We start from the raw sequence: 21398 nt of genomic DNA on the forward strand, positions 1-21398 counted from the left end.
TAATGATCATTCTAGGGGACTATATCATCATTAAATGTATGAGTCTTCTTTCTGTTGCAAATGAAATAAAATATAACAAGGTTTCCAAATTTCTGGGGATCAAGATACATGAAAACAGAATTATTAGTGGCTTACCGTCCATAGGTCCCAGGGCAATGTCTGAAAGCAAATAAACAAAAATACTGTTAGTTATACAAATCTAAAACATAAAAAAATGCTGAGGTGACAAAAGTTCTTGAAATCATAAGCATTTTTTAAGCATTTTGTACAGTACTGTTCAATGGAACTTTTTTTGGTGAAGGAAATGATCCATATCTGTGCTTATCCAGTATGGTAGCCACCAGTCACATGTGGCTATTGAGCACTTGAAATGTGCTAGGGTAACAAAACCACATTTTAAATTTTACATAATTGTATTATACTTAATATAAGCTTAAATGGCACTTAGCTTTGGATAGCACAGGTCTAATCAATCTCAACTTTCACTATGTGAGTAGAAAACTATATTTGAAACACAAATGAGGTTACTTTAATACACACACACACACACACACACACACACACACACCCCTCATTAAAATGAAGTAAAGAAGGTGTCCAAATATTAGAGCTTGTCACATCTTTGAGGAAATGCAGGCCCTAATCACTGCTAATGCTATATCCTTCCCATCTCATTCAAGAGGATATAGGATGACCAGCTTGATGGTAAATGAGCCCCAGAAAAATAGTTCTTCAATATGTTAAATTAGATGATAATACACTGCTCAATGAATTGGTAATCATACAAATTGGCAGAGCACCCCTTAAGACATGAATGAATTACACTTACTACTGGTGTTTTAATTATAAAGCTTATGAATCCCGGGGAGTGAGGCCAGATGGTTCAAATGGCTTTCACTATGGGTGAGGGGAGTAGGGAAGACTTCTCTTTCTATTTCCTTTACGATTGAGAATTGCTGCTAAAGCCACATCCCATTATGCCCATGTCTTTGTGACTAGAATGGATCCATGTTTATGCACTTATTTTGAACTACTAAATGTCAACAGCAAACTAGAGAGCCTGGCATTCCCACCTTAAAAATATGATGGTTTTCGGTTGAGATTGCAGAGGCCTCATTTGGGCTCTGTATTATAGAAAGCGGGCCCTGTGGTTCTGATACCCACCCACCTGGTTGGGTCCTGTTCTAACCGCTCTGCATGGCCTGCCTTGCATCTCCATGCAGCCTGCCTGGTCTCTTGCTTAGCATCTTCTCATAGGATGACTAAGACAGGAGAGAACAGCTCCATGGAAAGCCACAGTTTTTTGCACATGGATCTAATATATGTTTTCTGATTATCTAGATGATTCTCATTTCATTGCTTCATAGCCCCTTAAGAATCAAAGATCATAAAAGCTAGTGCATGTCTCTGTATAATGCACACATCACCAGTTATTTTCTTTAAAAGGAAGGCAGGAAATATGAAATGTCATGTTTATCAGTCCTCAGGATCATGAAAGGATGCATTAGTGTGCACAGATACTGCAGAGATCACAAGATGAGGTGTTCTGCTAGCAGCAAGAACACCACTTGAAAACATGGGGTCAGGTGATGGGTAAAGGAGGTCATTTTGAGTGAAGAGGAAAGAAACCAGGCAGACCTAACAGTGCTATGCTTTTTTTGTCATTCAGTCAAGACTTTTGTTCTTAGCAAAAGAGGAGAGGTATGATCAAAGCTGGACTGCAGGACAACTATAGTGTAATGACTCAGTTATGGCCACCAGGAGGCTAGAGGGTTTTATTACCTAGCCCTGAGGAAGAGCATAGGGACACACACAGCTTGCCCTCACTGCGGTGATATATGTCCTTCAGAACTAAGACTTTTGAAGATTAAACCAAGGTCATTTTTGTTTAATTTTGAAGAATCTCTTAGTCATAAGGCCACACACAGTTTCATGATTTATGGATTAATGTAATCATGAATTAACATAAAAGAGGTTTCTCTCCTGATTCAAACTTGTGGACCGAAATGCTATGAAATCTCACCCACTAATCATTCCAGCATCCACTGCAGAAACTTTGCATCTGCCACAAAAGAAATGAAGCATGGGCCGGGCATGGTGGCTCACGCCTGTAATCCCAGCACTTTGGGAGGCTGAGGCGGGCGGATCACGAGGTCAGGAGTCCGAGACCAGCCTGGCAAACATGGTGAAACCCCACCTCTACTAAAAATACAAAAAATTAGCCAGGTGTGGTGGCAGGCGCCTGTAGTCCCAACTACTCGGGAGGCTGAGGCAGGAGAATGGCGTGAACCAGGGAGGTGAAGCTTGCAGTGAGCCAAGATCGCACCACTGCACTCTAGCCTGGGCAACAGAGTAAGACTCCATCTCAAAGAAAAAAAAAAAAAAAAAAAGAAGCATGGAGAGTAAGGCAGAGGAAATCCTGTGAATTCTGCAGGCTGTCTATATAATGAGAGATCTCTGAGAAGGAAGTATACTCAATTATATGTACATTCACTTTGTACTTTTCTTGGTCACAAAGGTGGAACCCTCAAACTTGCTGACAATACTTTAGTATTTCTCAAAATATTGTTTTAGAGAACATTCCAATGAATATTAAGAAAAGTGTAGTTAACATAGATTTCTGTGGTCAAACAAATTTGGGAAACTCTAAGTTAAACAAATATAAACAGTTTTTTTTAATTGCAGAACTTCTCAGCCTTTAATATTCTAATGCACATCATGAATCTTCTAGAAGAGAGTTAATACAGGAGGCTTCCTGGAACTTTCACCTAAGAGACCCATTTTTTTTTTTTTGCAAAGCATCTTTAAGGCTAGTGTTTAGACTATTAATTTCTTACTTTATTAACACCTTGGACATTTATTGTTCATATTGCACAACAGGAAAGCCTTTAGAAGCCCAATCACATTTTAGAATAAAGCATGGAACAGACATAATCTTTATTTATTAACGTTCATATTGAGCCATTTATTCCCTAGCAGTTTACTGTGATATACCAAGAAGGCTTCAAGGCCAGGGAATCAAGCTAGGTCTTAATTCCTAGGTTGAATGTTACAATATTCTTGCACTAATTCATTTGAAGCATACTCTAGCAACTTTGGATTTGCCTAAATTCATATGTGGGGCTCCAACCATATGCAAAGTACTTATATAGACAATTTCTGTTTTGTCAAATTTTGAGTTAACTTCCTTCTATTAGCATAGACAGTTGTAAACTAACTATATTTCAGAGGACCTACCCACAGGTCATTATGGCACCTACCACCAGTATCCTCTGACAGAGAATGTAATGATAGTAACTATAAGAAAGGAAGAAATATGGAGTGTGAGGGAGTGGTGAACAAAAAGGCTTGGGGAAGCAAGGCGACTCTCCATCAAACCATAACCATGATCACAGGAGGGGAGCTTCTTCAATGGGGAGGATGAACACAGCATCATCAAGTTCAGAACTATCAACACTGAAAACGGCTTCTGCTGGCCTGTGCTTTCATGGTCATTGCAAACACACTTTAACTTGCAAAGTATGAGGAAGGGAAGTAGAGAAAAGAGCAAGAAGAGTAAACCCAAAACCAAAAGAAAGAGCTTCATCCAGGGAAACCATAAAATGTATCCTGTAAACCTGAACAGTTCTGAGTGCAACGTGGGCACTGGTAACAATTACTCTGGGAGAGAAAACAGGAATGTATGGTTATGCCAGCTCTATGGGTAGAGAAAGCTGATGGCATGGGAGGCTTAGAATAACTGATATAGATAAGGTCCCCTTTCTACCCCTCTTTCCTATTAGGAAATATCTGTCAACCAAAAAGAAAAATAGATAGTAGTCATGAAAGGTATAGGGATCATTGGTTAGCACACTGAGCTTATTGAGGTTTATGAAATATCTCCAAACATCCAAAAAGCACCTGATACCTGAGACATGGGTGAGTGGGTCACTCCAGCAGAACCTGCAGGTGTCACCTCGGGCTTGAAAGGATCGAAGTCCAGATCCAGCAAAGTCTCCTCTTTCTTCACCTCAGGGACTTCATTCTGTTAAAACAAACAACAAAACAAAATAAAACATGTATTAGCTTGAATCTGATAAGACCATGATATAGCCCATGTATACTCTCTCTAATATTATTATTGGGTATCTCCAAAACACACTTTTATAAGCATGGTGGCTCACCCATATGCACCCAGTCACTCAGCTAAATGCAGTGAGAAGGAAATAACTAACTCTGGCCAAGTATAACCTAAGTTGCCCTGGAATGTGTCCCAGGCTCTAGCTCTTGTCCTTTGTCTAGCTCCAAGTCCAGTCAACAGAGAGAATGTTCCAAGGATGTATCCTAATATACCAAGATGCAAGGAGTCTCCTCTGTCAGCTCAGAGAACTCGGATCAAGAAATTACAGATGACCCAATCGATAAAATGGGCCAAGATCTGGACTCATTACAGCAATACTGCTGATGTTCTTCTGGGAAGCTAAAATTTTAAAAGGAAGGTGCCATTGTGTACTGCTGCCCACATCCCAACGGCCTCATTCCCTCACTGGCACCCTACCCCTTGATTTGGTTATCATTTGATCCAGTCTTCATCCATAGCATTGTTAGTTTCAATTGTGTATGTGTATGAGTGAGGGCGAATGGGAGGGAGAGAGGAGAGAGACAGCCATGCCTCCCAACATTTGCTGCAAAATGAGCTCCCATTAACAATATTTTTGGATTAGAAAGAAGGTAAGCCAAATAAGGCACAGGACGAAAGTCCTGCTTTGATAATACAAAAAAATCTATAATACTAAACATTATCATTTGTTCATTTATTTGTGGTATCATAACACATGAAAACAATGTGGGCTTGAAGTCGGCATAACCCAGGCTCAAGTTACACAGTAAAGGGCCAGGCTAAGACAAAGTCCCATAAAGTACATCACAGAAAAGGGAGTTGGGGTCAGTTTTCATACAATTTAAATTACATGTGTTTAGCATTCAATATAAAATTCTTTTTAAAAAAACTTTGTTGCCTAGAAATTGAAGCGTCAAACCAATGGGTAAAGTATACATAAAAACAGATTTTTGGAGACAGATTTTTGAAGAATAGGAGTTATTTTAATTAATATTCATCACAGACATTAAAAACTGAGAAATGTATGAAAAGTGAGGGCCAGACACAGTGGCTCATGCCTGTAATCCCAGCACTTTGGGAGGCCGAGGTGGGCGGATCAGGAGGTGAAGAGATCGAGACCATCCTGGCTAACATGGTGAAACCCTGTCTCTACTAAAAATACAAAAAAAAAAAAGAAAAGAAAAGAAAAATTAGTTGGGCATGGTGGTGCGTGACCGTAGTCCCAGCTACTTGGGAGGCTGAGGCAGGAGAATCGCTTGAACCTGGGAGGCGAAGGTTGCAGTGAGCTGAGATCGTGCCACTGCACTCCAGCCTGGGTGACGGACCAAGGCTCCATTCCCCACCAAAAATAAAAAAAAATAAAAATAAAGAAAAGCGAGGTGGTATAACCTAAATACTTTCCTTAGCATATCCGTACTCGTTGCAGAAGAAAGCTGCTAATATGTCATGCTATTAGCCTTGCATTTTCTATTTTGCAGCTTAGTAACTCCCCATATATACTTTTTAAAAATTTCACAAGGATAGTGCCCTTCTGAGAGCTCTACTTTCTTTACTAATTACAATCACAAAACTATCAACCGATTCCCTATTCAAAATCTGCATGAGCTTTGTTTTTCCCCAACTTTTATGTAGGTAAAAATTATATTTTTAAAATTTAGTAAACATATTATACTTGGAGTATGATAGGCACTGTTTGAAGAACTTTACACATATGGACATTACCTCATGTTAACACACTTTGGTGCAATCTAATGTTGACAACACTTTATTGCCTTTAAAGCATTTATCTCGCCATGTTCTCCAAACTGCATTGTACCTGCCTTTTCAAATATAATCCTTACAAAAAATTGAGGGAGAGATGGCAGCGATTCTCCATTTGGGAGAATGAAGAGAATTGGCTGAATGGTGATCTATTGTCATGGCCCCCAGCTGCCATGTAGCAGAGGTAAGACTGCAGTTGGTACCTCTGACTCCAATGCCTGCCAGGCTGTCAACTGATGCCCCAGACCCAAGTTTCTTAATTAGGAACCCCAAGAATCTGCAGAGGAATTCTCAAAGTTCTGCAAGTTCTCCATAAAATTTTAGGTCATGTGAATATATTCATTATTTCCTTTTAAGCCTAATGAATCCCCTTAAGGAAGCTCAAATGGGAATTTAGAGATGAAGGATGAAATGAGGCATCAGACTATAATGGGCTATGCTCAGACTTTGATTGAGATCAATCCGTGGTTATACCCCAATTTTACCACTTGCTAGCTGTCTCTCCCTGGCCAATTAATTGAGCTTCTTTGAGCCTCGGTTTCTTCATGAATAAAATGGGATTAATAAGACCTAATAGGATTACCATGAGTAATAAAGATGATTAATGCACATGCACATAATATCTAGGAAATACTCAAAATGGAAATGGAAGCTAATGTTATTAATTACCATTAGCAACAATGCATACCTGTGATTATAGTTTGGCTCTGTGTCCCCACTCACATATCATTCAAATTGTAATCCCCATGTGTCAAGGGAGGGACCTGGTGAGAGGTGACTGGATCATGGGGGTAGTTTCCCCAATGCTGTTCTCACAATAGTGAATGAGTTCTCATGAGAGTTGATGGTTTTAAAGTGTGGCACTTCCCCCCTTGCTATCTCTCTCCTGCCACCATTTAAGATGTGCCTTGCTTCCCCATAACCTTCTGCCATGATTGAAAGTTTCCAGAGGCCTCCCTAGTCATGTGGAACTGTGAGTCAATGAAACCTTTTTTTCTTTATAAATGACTCAGTCTCAGGCAATTCTTTATAGCAGTGTGAAAATGGACTAATACAACATGTGAATATGTAAAATTACTGTCATCAAATATCCATAATGCCAATTTGACTGCTTTCAAAATATGTGGCTGGTTTTTTCAGGTTCAACTTCTACTTAGCTTTGCCCTCTTAATCTTGAGAATTATCCCTTAAGGTACTCATGTCAAAGAATATTCTGGTAAAGCTACAAAAATAGCAAAAGGATTTTGCCAGCTTATGTAGTATTCCTTTTTAAAAGGGCAGGAATGTACTCACAACTCTGTCACCACATGTTGAAACACAGAAAAGTGTAATTTTCCTTAACAAGACAAATGAATCCTGTACACCTTCATCACAATTAGAGTACACATGGTCTCAACATTCTTAGCTTTTTGGGAACTTGATTATAAGTACTGCTTTACCATCAGAAATCTACAAGGGGTGACTTGGAATGTGCTCCTAAGAAAGGAGACCAGCTGTGGAAACCACAGTGGGAGAAAATCTTCCAATAGGAAAACATTGCCAATTATAATCATCTGTACTATGTTTCATGAGGTGTCTTCTACTTGGGACATCTAAGTTTATTAGTAACGTACTGGACCTCTTCCAGTGCAGATGTGCAATTTGAGCATAATCTGTATGCCTAGCCTTGCCACGGCTTCGTGATAGATGGATTTTACTTCCCCATCCCTTACGTGGGGTTGACCATATGTCATGCTTTAGCTAATGGATATTAGTTAATGTAATGCAAACAAAGGCTGGAAATGTGCTTGCATGTTTGGTTGGTTGGTTTGTATTCCGCCACTCACCATGAAAAGTACAGCCTTGCATAGCTGCTAGTCCAAAAAGAATGAGAGACACATGAAGCACATGTGGACCAATCATAATCTAATTTTCTAATCAGTGTTAAAGATAAATTCATAAAAAGAACCAGAGAAAAGAAGACATTTCACTAACAGAGGAACAACATGAAGGTAGCAGTAGATTTCTCACCAGAAATAATGAAGCAAAAAGACAGTGAGGCAAAGTACTGAGAAAAAGAAACTGCCAACTTATAATTATATGCCCCTTGAAAATACTTTTTAAAATAAAAATTCAATGAAGATTTTCAGACAAACAAAATCAGAAGGAATACATCACCCTCATATACACACTACAACTAACGTGGAAGATATCTTTCAGGCAAGGGAAAATGATAACAGATAGAACTATGCATCTACACAAAGGAGGAGAACCAGAAATAGTAACTGCCTAGGTAACTACATGTGAGTTTTTATTATTTAAATCTTTTAAAAAGACAATTGGCTGCTTATACAAAAATAATAACAAAATAATGTGAAGTTTAAAATGTAGATAAACTAAAATCAATGACAAAAATTGCATAAAAACAGAAGTGGAGAAATGTGACTATATTATTATTAGATTTTTATACTGTACCTTAAATGACATCATATAATTGAAAGTTAGACTGTGATAAATTAAAATATACACTAAAACCCTAAAGTAACAACTAAAATGACAAAACAATGTTATAGCTAATAAGTAAATAAAGAAAATTAAAGAGAATAAAAAATGCTCAATTAATACAAAAGAAAGCAGAAATGGAAGGGTTAAATGAACAGAGAGACAATGGAAAACAAGTGATCAATGTGCTAGATTTAAACTTCACCATATGAATAATAACCTTAAATGAAAATAGTCTAAATCATGCAATTAAAAGGCAGAGATTATCTAATTGTACAAAAAAGCAAGACCCAACTAGATACTGTCTATAAGAAACTAACTTGAAGTATGTAGACACAAATAGGTTCAAAGTAAAAGGATATAAAGGATGCACCATGCCAATCTAACAAAAAGAAAGCTGTAGTAATTACATTAACTATAAAAAAAGTAGATCTCAAATCAAAGAATATTATCATGGATAAAGAGGATCATTGCCTAAACATTTATGCACTCAATTAGAGAGCTTCAACATAAAGCAAAAACCAAGAAAGCTGTAAAGAAAAATAAAAAAGCACACACACTTTTATAGGAAAGACTTCAATATTCCTCTTTCAATAATTGAAAGAACAAATGGAGAGAAAATAAGCAATGGTATAAAAGATTTAGATAACACTGTGACTAAATTTGACCTAATTTACACTTATAACATTCTATCCAGCAACAGCAGAATATATATTCTTTTCAAGTGCACATGGAAATGTAACATGATAAGCAGTATTCTGGGTCATTAAATAGGTCTCAACTAATTCTTTTTTAAAGGTCCTATCTGAGATTTTATTTCCAAAAACAAACAAACAAATGAACAAATAAACACAATGGAATCTCTTTCTTGCACACACACCAGAGACAATGCTAAAGTTCCCAGTATAACTCTATTATAAAGACACATGCATGTGTGCGTTCATCGCAGCAATATTCACAACAGCAAAGACATGGAATCAACATAACTACCTATCAATGAAGGCCTGGATAAAGAAAATGATATATATGACATATATATCATATATGTCATATATATCATATATGTCATATATATCATATATCATACATATCATATATATATCATATATCATATATATCATATATCATATATATCATATATCTCATATATCATATATATCATATATCTCATATATCACATATATCATATATCTCATATATCACATATATCATATATATCTCATATATCATATATATCATATATATCTCATATATCATATATATCATATATATGTCATATATCATATATATCATATATATGTCATATATCATATATATCATATATCATATATATCATATATCATATATATATCATATATCATATATATCATATATATATCATATCATATATATCATATATCATATATATCATATATCATATCATATATATCATATATATCATATATATATCATATACACACACACACACACGCCATGGAATACTATGCAGCCATAAAAAGAATGAGATCATGTTCTTTGCAAGGACATGGATGGAACTGGAGGCCATTATCCTTAGCAAACTAACACAGGAACAGCAAACCAAATACCACATGTTCTCACAAGTGAGAGCTAAAGGTTGAGAACACATGGACACATAAAGGGAAACAACACACACTGGGGCCTATTGGAAGTGGAAGGTAGGAGAAGGGAGAGGATCAGAAAAAATAGCTAATGGGTACTAGGCTTAATACTTGGGTGAGGAAATGATCTGTACAACAGACGCCCATGACACAAGTTTATCTTATGCAACAAACCTACACTTGTACCCCTGAACTTAAAAGTTTAATAAAAACTTGCCCTGTTAAAGAGTACAGCATGAAGGTGGCTGCCATATGCTTACTCGGTCCACTCTTGTCCTAGTGGCTTCATCAAGTGAGATACAGCCTTCCTCCTCTCCCTGGTAGTCTATCCTTTGTTTTAAGACCCCATGTGTCCCAGCTGGAAAAAACTGTCACTGAATCACTTCTGCCTTCAACTAATTTAAAAACATTCAAGCCACATAAAGTATGGTCTCTGACTACACTGGAATTAAATTGGAAATTGTTAACAGAATGGTCTCTAGAAAATCCACAAATATTTTAATCATCCAAAATGATCTCTGCAAAATCCACAAATAATACTCTTCTAAATAACTCAATGAGTCAAAAAAGAAATCAAAGTGGAAATTGGAAACCTGAATGGAAATGAAAACAATATATCAAAATGTATGGGATGCTGCTAAAGCAGTACTTACGGAAAATTTATAGCACTAAACTCCCATATAAGAAAACAAAAAGGTCCGAAATTATTAACCTCACCTTCTTTTTACCCTGAATATTAAAAAAAACATAAACAGAGCAATAAAACCCAAAGTAGAAACTGGAAATTATACAGATTAGAGTGGAAATCAGTGAAACAGAAAACAAAAGACAGAGTGAGAACAAGAAAAAGAGAGAATCAATAAGACCACAGGCTAGTTATTTGAGACGATCAATAAAATTAATCAACATTTAGCCAGTCTAATTGGAGTAAAAAGAGAAAGAGTGAACAAGGATGCAGATTACCAATATTAGGAACGAGAGAGGGAAACATCATCATAGATATTAGAGATATCAAAAAATAATAGTAAAGAAATATGATGAACCACTGTACTCCAAATACATTTGGCAATTTAGATGAAATGGACAGATTTCATGAGAAACACAAACTACAAATACAAAAATCTCATTCAAGAAAAATAGATACCCTGAACTGCTCTATATCTATTATATAGAAATATATCAAAACAAAAGAAAACACAACAAAACAGAGCCCAGATGAGTTCTCTGATGAATTCTATCAAACCTTTAAGCAACAAATAATACCAACACAAACTTAACCAGCAATTGATTTTCAGTTCAATTCATTCAATACCATTACCCTAGTATTAAATCATAAAAACCCTTTTCTTAAAAAAAAACCTATAAATTAATATTCCCCACGAACAGGAATGTAAAAATTCTAGACCGAGCTTTAGCAAGCTGACTAAAAGATACATAGATAAAAAGGATAACATACCATCACCAAATGGGGTTCATCCTAGGACTTCATGGATGGTTTACCATTGGAAAACCAATAAGTATAATTCACCATATTAACAAACTATAAAGAAAACTCATATGATCATTTAACAGATGCAGCAGAGCATTTGAGAAAATCCACATTAATTCCTGTTTAAAACTCTTTAAGTAGGAATAAAAGGCTACTTCCTCAATCTGATAAAAGCCATCTAATAAAACCTACAAGTAACAAACACCATGTTTAAAAGTGAAATACTACATGCTCTTCCTCTAAGATCAAGACAAGGGTGACTGCTTTACTACTTTTACTCAATATTATTCTGGTGGTACAAGAATGAAATAAGGTAAGAAAAATAAATAAAAGGCACCGAGATTGCAAAGAGAGAAGTAAACTTTCTTTATTCATAAAAGATATAATATATATAGAAAAATCCAATGAAATCTACAAAAAAGCTATAGAAACTAATAATTCGCTTTAGCAAAGCTGCAGATACAGCATCAATATACAAAAACCAGTTGTACTTATAGACAACAGTGTGAACAACCAGAAAAAACAAATTTAAAAACATGATTTATAATAACAATATAAAATACTTAGGGATAAATCCAACAAAAGATGTGTAATGTCTGTACATTGCAGGCTGTAAAACATGGCAGAGAGAAATTAGAGAAGACCATTAATAAAGGGAGAGATATACTGCGTCTATGCATCAGATGACTCACATATCATTGATCTATAGACTCGGTGCAACATGATTCAATATCTGTACTGCTTTGAATAGTATTTCCCCCACCCCCCAAATTTCATGCCTATCTGGAACCCATAAGTGTGTCCTTAACTGACAACAGGGTCTGAACCAATGTAATAAAATAAAGATTTTGATTAGAGTGGGTCCTAATCCAATGACTGGTGGCCCTGTAAGAAGAGGAAAATTTGGATATGTAGACGCAAGGAGAATGCCATGTGAAGACACAGAGCCCACAGACACACAGGGAAAATGCCATGTGATGACCAAGGTGCATATTGGAGTATTGGAGTGATGTATCTGCAAGCCAAGGAACCCCAAGGACTTTCAGCAACCACCAGAGGCTAGGAGAGAAGAAAGGATTGATTCTCCCCTAGAGCCTTCAGAGAGAGCATGTCCCTACTGACACCTTGATCTCAGACATCTAGCAGCCAAAACTGTTAGAGAATTTTTTTGGGGGGGTTTTGTATTTAAGCCACTCAGTTGTGGTACAGCAGGCCAGGAAATAACACAATATCAACTTACAGTTTATTCTGAAGTTCATATGGAAATTCAAAGGACCTAGAATAGCCAAAACAACTCTGAAAAAGAACAAAGTTGAAAGACTAACCCTACTGACCCTGATTTCAAGATATTATAAAATGACAATAATCAATACAGCATGCTACTGGCACAAAGGTAAGCAAAAAGATCAATGGATAATCACATGGTCCAGAAATATATCCATATATATACATATATATATATTGTATATACCATATATATATGGTATATACATATATATGGTATATACTATATATATATATGGTATATACATATATATTAGATAGATAGATAATTAGTTGTCTGATTTTCCACAAAGGTACAACTAATTTTCCACAAAGGTACAAAGGCAATTTAGTAGAGTAAGAATACTTTTCAACAATGGAATATTCATTTCTAAAGAAATAAATTCCAACACATACTTTGTACTACATAAAAAAATTAACTCCAAATTGGTCACAGGCCTAAATGTAACACCTGAAAATAAAACTTCTAAAAAATATTAAGAGAAAACCTTGCGATTTTTATCTTGGGTTAGGCAAAGACCTTTTAGATGTTACATGAAATATATAATCCAGAAAAAATGGATAAATTGGATTTCATCAAATAAAACATTTCTACTCTCCAAATTACACTGCCAAGAGAATGAAAAGAAAGCCACATGCTAGGAGAAAGTATTTGCAAATCTTATCTAATGAGGGAGTTGTATACAGAATGGATAAAGAGGTCCCAAAACTCAGTTAAAAAATAAATACACGAGAAAAAGTTTTTAACAGGCACTTCACCAAAGAAGATATATGGGTGTTAAATAAGTACATGAAAAAATACTTAACACCACTAGTCATTTGGGAAATGCAAATTAAATCAAAATGAAATACCACTATCACTAGAATAGCTAAAATTAAAAATACTAACTGATACGGTTTGGATTTGTGTCCCCACTCAAATCTCATGTCAACTTGTTATCCCAGTGTTAGAGGTAGGGCCTGGTGGGAGGTGACTGGATCATGGGGGGCGGAGTTTTCATGAATGGTTTAGCACCATCCCCCCTTGGTACTGTATAGTGAGTGAGTGTCAAGAGTTCTGGTTGTTTAAAGTGTGTTACACCTCCCTCCTCTCTCTCTCTTCCTCCTGCTCCTGCCATGTTAGACACCTGCTCTTGCTTTGCCTTTGCCATGAATAAAAGCTCCCTGAGGCCTCCCCAGAAGCAAATGCTGCCATGCTTCCTGTAAAGCTTGCAGAACCATAAGCCAATTAAATCTCTTCTCTTTATAAATTACCCAGTCTCAGGTATTTCTTTATAGCCATGTGAGAATGGCCTAATACACTAACCATGCCAACTGTTGGCAAAGATGTGGAAGAACTAGAACTCTTATGCAATGCTGATGAAAATATAAAATGGTACAAACACTTCAGAAAATCTGTCAATTTTTTAAAAAATTAAATTTATTCCTAACGTACGATCTAGCTAGTTTATCCCTAGGTATTCACCCAAGAGAAATGAAAGCATGCATGCACACAATATTTGTATACAAGTGCTTATAGTGCCTTTATTTATAATAGTCAAAAATTGGAAACAATTCAAACATCCATCAGATAACTTGTGATATATCCATAGAATGGAATACTACTCAATAAGAAGGAATGAAGTACTGATATGTGCTACAACATTAATTAATTTTGTAATCCAAAAACTATGCTTTCTGATACTAAATGATTCCATTTATATAAAATTCTAGAAAATGCAAACTAATGTATAGCAACAGAAAGATGACTGTTTGCCTAGAGATGCTGGTGCCAATGGGGAGGAGCAAGAGAAATTAAAAAGTGGCTCAGAAAACTTCTAAACTTCTTGGGGTGACATATATTCATTATCTTGATTCTGGTAATGGTTTAATAGTATATACGTATGTGCAAACTCATCAAATATGTGCATATGTAAATATGTACAGTTTATTGTAGATCAATCACACATCAATAGAGCTTACTAATAACATTAAAAAAAATCGAATAGTGGGAGATGGGTTAAACCTACCATAGCACATTCTCTTAATGCAGTGCTCTGCTGCTATTTAAAATAATAAAATAAATACTAAATTGACATGGAAATACTTTTGTTATATTTGTACTAAAAATCATAAATTAAAAATCTGACAGAATGATAACATTTCCAAAAATATACATTTTGGTTACTATTTTTTTTTTTTTGAGACGGAGTTTCACTCTTGTTGCCCAGGTTGAAGTGCAATGGCACAATCTTGGCTCACTGCAACCTCCGCCTCCTGGGTTCAAGCGATTCTCCTGCCTCCGCCTCTCAAGTAGCTGGGATTACAGGCATGTGCCACCATGCCCAGCCAATTTTGTATTTTTAGTAGAGACAGAATTTCTCCATGTTAGCCAGGTTGGTCTTGAACTCCCAATCTCAGGTGATCCACTCACCTTGGCCTCCCAAAGTGCTGGGATTACAGGCATGAGCTACCACGCCCGGCCACATTTCAGTTACTATTTAAATGGAAAAAAGTGGCATTTTACACACAAAATTAGTAAAAGTGAGTTTTTCTGGGGAATAGACTTTTACTTTTGAAGTTTTACTTTTTGCTTCTCTGTAATTTACTATTTTTTTACATTAACTATGCATCCTTTTGGGCATCATTTTTATAAGCATATCAGGTAAAAGAGATTTCAATATATAACTATAGCCATAAAACATTTAGTAGTGATGCATCTGTAGGTAGTTTGCAAGTATTTGATTGACCCAGAAATCTAGCCTCCAGAGCACACACACAACACATTTTCTGAGGATCTTAACCTTTAGAATTTGAATAAAATGTATAAAATCTGTAAACACCTCCAAAAAACCACTTAGAAGTAAAACATATAGTCTCTAAACCATCCTCATGGCTGCATGCAAACAGACAGATAAACACACACACACACACACACACACACACACACACACACACCCATACACAAAATTTCTTTAATCACAACACAGTATTACAGTAAGCCAGATTACCATGAGGGCATAGAGATTTTCATCTTTTCATCTTCTAGAGATTTTCATCTTTTATTCTTTCATTAAACATATTTTGAAAACCTTTACTATATCCTAAGTATTGTGCTGGACACTTGTGACTTCCCAGTGAGGCAAAAGAGGTGGAGTAGGAAGCTTAAGACAGAGAGGTTAAATAAAATCTTTAGGAACAAGGCCAATCAGAAGTTATCTTTTATGTAATAGAAATACCTTTCACGTAAAAGTCACAATTTACAATTTCTAACCGTGAGTAAAGTTTTAGCATTTCATCAACAATTACAATGAAGCAGTGGCCTAGGAAAGTTTACCTTCGTGGTTAGAAGCTTATAACAAGATTGCTCCAGATGGGTACATTACAGTTAATGTGAGTCATATAGCACATGGACAGGGTTCAAGTGCTTTATATTGCACTCTTAGAATGGAAAATCGTTCAGTCATTTACAATGATGTTGCCAAGTATTTGTTCCACAAAGTTTATTGTAGTATACTAGTCCTTCCTTATTTGGAGGAGTTATGTTCCAAGATCCCCAGGGGATGCCTGAAACCACAAATGGTACAGATAGTACTGAACCCTATACACACTATGTTTTTTCCTATACATACATACCTATGATAAAGCTGAAGTTATCAATTAGGCATAGTAAGAGATTGACAACAATAGCTAATAGTAAAGTAGAACAATGATAACAATATACTGTAATAAAGGTGAATGTAGTGTGAATGTGAATATAGTCTCTCGCTCGCTTGCTCTCTCCAAATATCTTACTGTTATGTAGTATTTTTGGATCATGGTTGACCATGGGTAACTGAAACCATGGAAAGTGAAACTGTGGATAAGGGGAGACTGCTGAACAGAGAATTAAAAGGATAGTATAATGCAGATCCCTTTACTCACAATCTAGACCTATCGATTGTTCTCTCACATTTGCTTTATGTGCATACCTATATTTACATAATCCCGAAATGCTCTAGGAATGAGTTGACACACAATAAACTAGACCTTCTAGGAAATTGTTTTCCTACTTTGTTTTGTTTTGACTTTGTTTTTTATTAGAACAAGTTGGTAGGCTGCAAAATCATTCCTAGTGTAGCACGTGGGTTTTGTTCATTGCTTTTACATATATTATGACTAATAGTATAAAGGCTGACAGTCATGAGAATAGAGTCAGCAAGGAAGAGGGATAGGGCCTATGTTATAATGAGGTTCTACTCTGACTAGTGGAAAGACAGATGACTAAACTGGTTGAGTAAAGGCCCTCCTACCACTATATCATGGTATTTACCAACAATGCACTGATATGTAACAACCTGAAGAACTTTGCTAATATCAACACTCAAACGAGTTCTAGAGAACCTGCATCCTGGATACTAAGGATAGAAAGAGTGATATTGATTTGTTCATTTACTGAATGCCTGGTACTGCTCTCTTTCGGGTGCTTACAATGCTGTCACACATAGCCTACAGCATTCTGCTTTCCACTTCTGCACTAGAAGAGGCATGGTTCAGCAGAAAGATGGCAGGTTTGCTCTTCTAGAAAGTAGGACTACTGACATGTAAATCACAGGATTGATGTCAAGGTTAAACTGAATGAGACCTTGCAGAAAGATATTTAGTAGCTTTCCCTGTTCTGTAGACAGAAAAAGCCTAGGCACTGTTAGCAGCTCTGGAGTCAGAACCTTGAAAGATAGTGAAGCCTAATGACCCAATGATTTTAAAACATTTTCAGAATACCAGATGATACATAAACTGCACTGCTTGGTTACTCCTGCTCAAGGAATGGAACAATGATGTTGGTAATCCACCAGGGCAATGAACTAACTAAATTTGGGCTTGAAATGCACTGTGTAGTTTTTCTTCCTTCTAATTTTCATCTTACTAATTCTTTCTGTCTTAAAATAATGTTAACGTGTTTACTTTGAAAAATAGCAAGGGAAAGAAGAGGCAGCTGGTCCAGAAATATGTTATGTTGAAAAGCCAGTGTGGTATTTAGAACCAGGTTACAGATACCCAGTAAGTGAGAGATGCATATGTTCATAACTGCAGGCTGGCCTCTCAGGATTACATGGGTGAAAAAACCATTTCATGGACTGATTCTGCAAGTTGAATTCTATTTCAGTTCAATTGGCTAGGGAAAACAGCATGATTTAATGAACTTAAAAAGTAAGATGCAGTATTAGGCTGGAAAACAGAGACATAAGAGTAGAAAAGCCAATGGTGCTCAATTGGTCCCAACACTCAGGATTGAAAGGCTGTGCTCATGTCTGCGTGGGAGCATGGTAGGCATTCCTATGGCGTGATAAACAGGGCTTGGAGAAATAAGATTGGATGTTCAAGGGATAATTCCTCTGGATTTGTAAAGGGGAAATCTTTGATCAGAGAAAATATGCGATATCATAGTTGGGAAAAGATTTAGGAAAAATAGTTGGGGGTATCTGCTATGAAAAAATCCTGAGACAGGCAATATTTTCTTCCTCTCTGCCACTGGACACAAAGATAGAGTCTCTGGCAAAGAGGGACCCTGCCCCAAGCCCTGAATCTAAGGGGACCGTCATGCTTTTGAGCACATTTCTTAAAGTTTCCTAAGTCTTCCTCTGGCAGAAGGGACCAGCTGCAGCTGCAGTGCCATCTGGTCAGGGCATCCTGAGCCTGTACCAGGACTGGGCTTTGGTTGCCATATCTCCTCTTCGGAGCACTCCCCAACGCTACTCCATGTGTACGGTCGATTATATGCTTCTGGAACTCTAGGGCTCCTATCCACAAAGGTGTTGTGAGCATGAAGATGGGGCCTGTTTCCAGGAGGGTGAGTGGTGAGATGGTGAGATTGTTCTTTTTGGTCAGCTTGGCATTTCACTTATAGAAACCCCTGAGACTGGCCATCAGAATGTTGCTGATAAGCTTATTTCAAGTGACTCCAACTTTTTATATGGAAGAGGTCCCCAGCAAAAAATATTTGCTCAGGGCCATAATACTAAAGGGAGGGTGAACATTGGATTTGAAATCCAGTCATCAAGTTAGAAGAAAAGCCAATCCAAAACACTTTCTTTTTTTTTTTTTTTTGAGACAGGGTCTCACTCTTGTCACCTAGGCTGGAATGCAGTACTGTGATCATAGCTCACTGTGACCTCGACCTCCTGGGCTCAAGAGATCCATCTGCCTCTCAGCCTTCTGAGCAGCTGGGACTACAGACACATACTGCCATGCCCAGCTATTTTTTTTTTTTTTGTAGAGACAGGGTCTCACTGTGTTGCCTAGGCTGGTCCCAAACACCTGGCCTCAAGCAATCCTCCTGCTTTGGCCTCCCAAAGTGTTGAGATTACAGATGTGAGTCACCATGCCTGGCCCCAAAACATTTTCTGAGGACAAGAATTGAAAAAGAGAGAGAAATAACCTTGCACATACACACATACGTATGTGTGTATGTACATATATATACACACACACACATATACACATATATACATGTATATATACATATATACACATATATACACATATATACGTGTATATACACATATATACGTGTATATACACATATATATACGTATATATGTATATATACACACATACATGATTGCTTTATTTTTTGTCTTGATCTCTTGTTAGAATCATATTTATATGGAATAGATTTGATTTCCAGGGACAAAATATCTTTTAAATCTTTATTTCTTACAGTGTTTTACCAAATACTCATTTCCTAGGAAAGCATATTTTGGGGGTGAAGGAGAGACTGAGAAATTCTGCCCTAAACAAAGTTGAATGGAACTTTGTTACAGAACTTTTCAGAGCCTTAAACATGCCGATGTAAACTATGAAAAATCAAAAGGGATGTAGCCCCCCAGTCTCATGTAAACAGAGACTCCCTTTTCAAAGCATCTAATGATACTAGTTTTCCTCATAAACATGCTTTGGAAAATGCTGTTTTAAAAGAATAATGTAGGGACACAAACACACAAAGAGGAAGGGAAAGAAAAAGAGAATGGATTTCTAAGTTCTTAGGATGGAAAAATAGGAACAGTTTTTTGGACCTTTGGAAGATCCATTTTTGTAAACACAGAACCAGAAAAGCAAGATAAACCACTGGGTCATAACCATGGGGCATCTCCCTACAAGCAGATTAAGAACATTTACCAGAAAAAATTCTATGCTACATTTAAAGTTTGGGCCATTAGAGGGTTCTCCAGATCTAATGGATTTCTGTCTTCAATCCCAGGACACACTCAGGAGAGAATCATCACTGTGATGGTGCTTGGTGGAGGAGACAAACAAATCCATCCGAGACTGGGTACATTTCAGTCATTACATTTTGAGCTTCTGGGCAGGATTAACACAAATGCTTTTCTTCCCCCATTAAGTGCATGATAAAAATAGCAAGCTGGGGACATAGATCAATCTTCTAAATGTAAATGACTCGTTTAAAAATTAATATTAAAATAAACGTAGATGGATCATCCTATATTGCTATATGTGTCAGAGAAAACCTTTTCAGGTACATCTAAGCTGTCTAGTTTTCAATGCTGTACTTCCTTGAAGTTAGCATCTCATTTTTCCCAGGTATTGTTATTTATTCTCTTTTATCTATTTATCTGTAGATTGTCAAACACATTATTGTCTGGATGATACAGTTCATTCACTTATAATACGTAGCTCGACCTATAATCTGATCAACACATCTAAGGTTATAAGCACACATGTGTATGTGTATGTGTCCAACTACCCTAAATATGGAAGACTTTGAGTCACACTAGTTTTGAAGGGAGCAGTTATGAATGGTCAATCATAGCACACACTTGACTCAGCTGGGTATTTCCCTGGAATAAATCTATTAATTCACTGTGGTGCTTTGTTAATGGTCACTGATTTGTGCCATGTGGAATCCTGATAACTTTAAACAGTGGCTTCCACAGTGTGGTGCCAACACCAGCAGCATTAGCAGCATTTTCCTCAGAAATGCAGATTCCTGACCTCATCCCAGACCTGCCAAATCAGAAACTGCTGGATGGGCTGAAGTAACATAAAATGGCTATTTATAGCTACAGAGGAACAAGCCACTGAAGAAACTGCCAAGATGCTTCAGGAAGAGAGAGCATCTGTATATTTTTAATTAAAGCCAGATTATGTCACTCAATAAACCAGAAAGCAGACAGAAATATAAATCCCTGTTTCACTCCCGCTTTTGACATCTTGACATGAGACAAATGGTCATTTAATCCATGGAAACACTCCAAGTCATACTCTGTGGTCCAGCTGCTAGAGCCATGTCGCTTTTCAGATTTAGAAAAATGGCAGAAACCCCTTTCTGACTCCTCCCCAGATTAGAAGAAAACAATATAAATAAGGCTGTGCCCCCGAAAATGCACTCCTATAATGTCTCTGGTGCTTAGTTCTTCCAAAATTGCCTGGAAGACTGAAGGAGGTGACACACAGCCAGTGAGATATAAGAGGTATTGATGGAGAGATGCTGAAAGCTCCCACATTCCTTTCCCAGCAGCCTTGGGGTTATGCATAAAGCACTAGCAAAGCCTAGGCGAGTGGACCCGGGAATAGTGTCCTCACAGGAGCTGCAGCTGGAACACGCTTCTGTTTGGAAAGGCACTTCATCTGCCCCAGTTCTTAACTTTTCCCATCACTCTCACTCAACAGTACCAGCAAAAGCCAA

General features: G+C 36.9%; 1 protein-coding gene across 4 annotated transcripts in view; it reads right to left on the minus strand.

Moving 5' to 3' along the window:
* Positions 1-21398, minus strand: part of LOC101142148 (amphiphysin) — a 247005-nt gene that overhangs the window by 48250 nt on the left and 177357 nt on the right. For all 4 annotated transcript variants that reach the window (XM_055347647.2, XM_004045328.5, XM_063708477.1 and 1 more), the window contains exons 12-13: positions 3908-4024; positions 136-159 (exon numbers count right to left, since the gene is read on the minus strand). In XM_055347647.2, the coding sequence (XP_055203622.1) occupies positions 136-159; positions 3908-4024 (141 nt within the window). The remainder of the gene's footprint in view (positions 1-135; positions 160-3907; positions 4025-21398) is intronic.

This window comes from Gorilla gorilla, chromosome 6 (genome assembly GCF_029281585.2).
Source record: "Gorilla gorilla gorilla isolate KB3781 chromosome 6, NHGRI_mGorGor1-v2.1_pri, whole genome shotgun sequence".
NCBI classification, from domain to species: domain Eukaryota; kingdom Metazoa; phylum Chordata; class Mammalia; order Primates; family Hominidae; genus Gorilla; species Gorilla gorilla.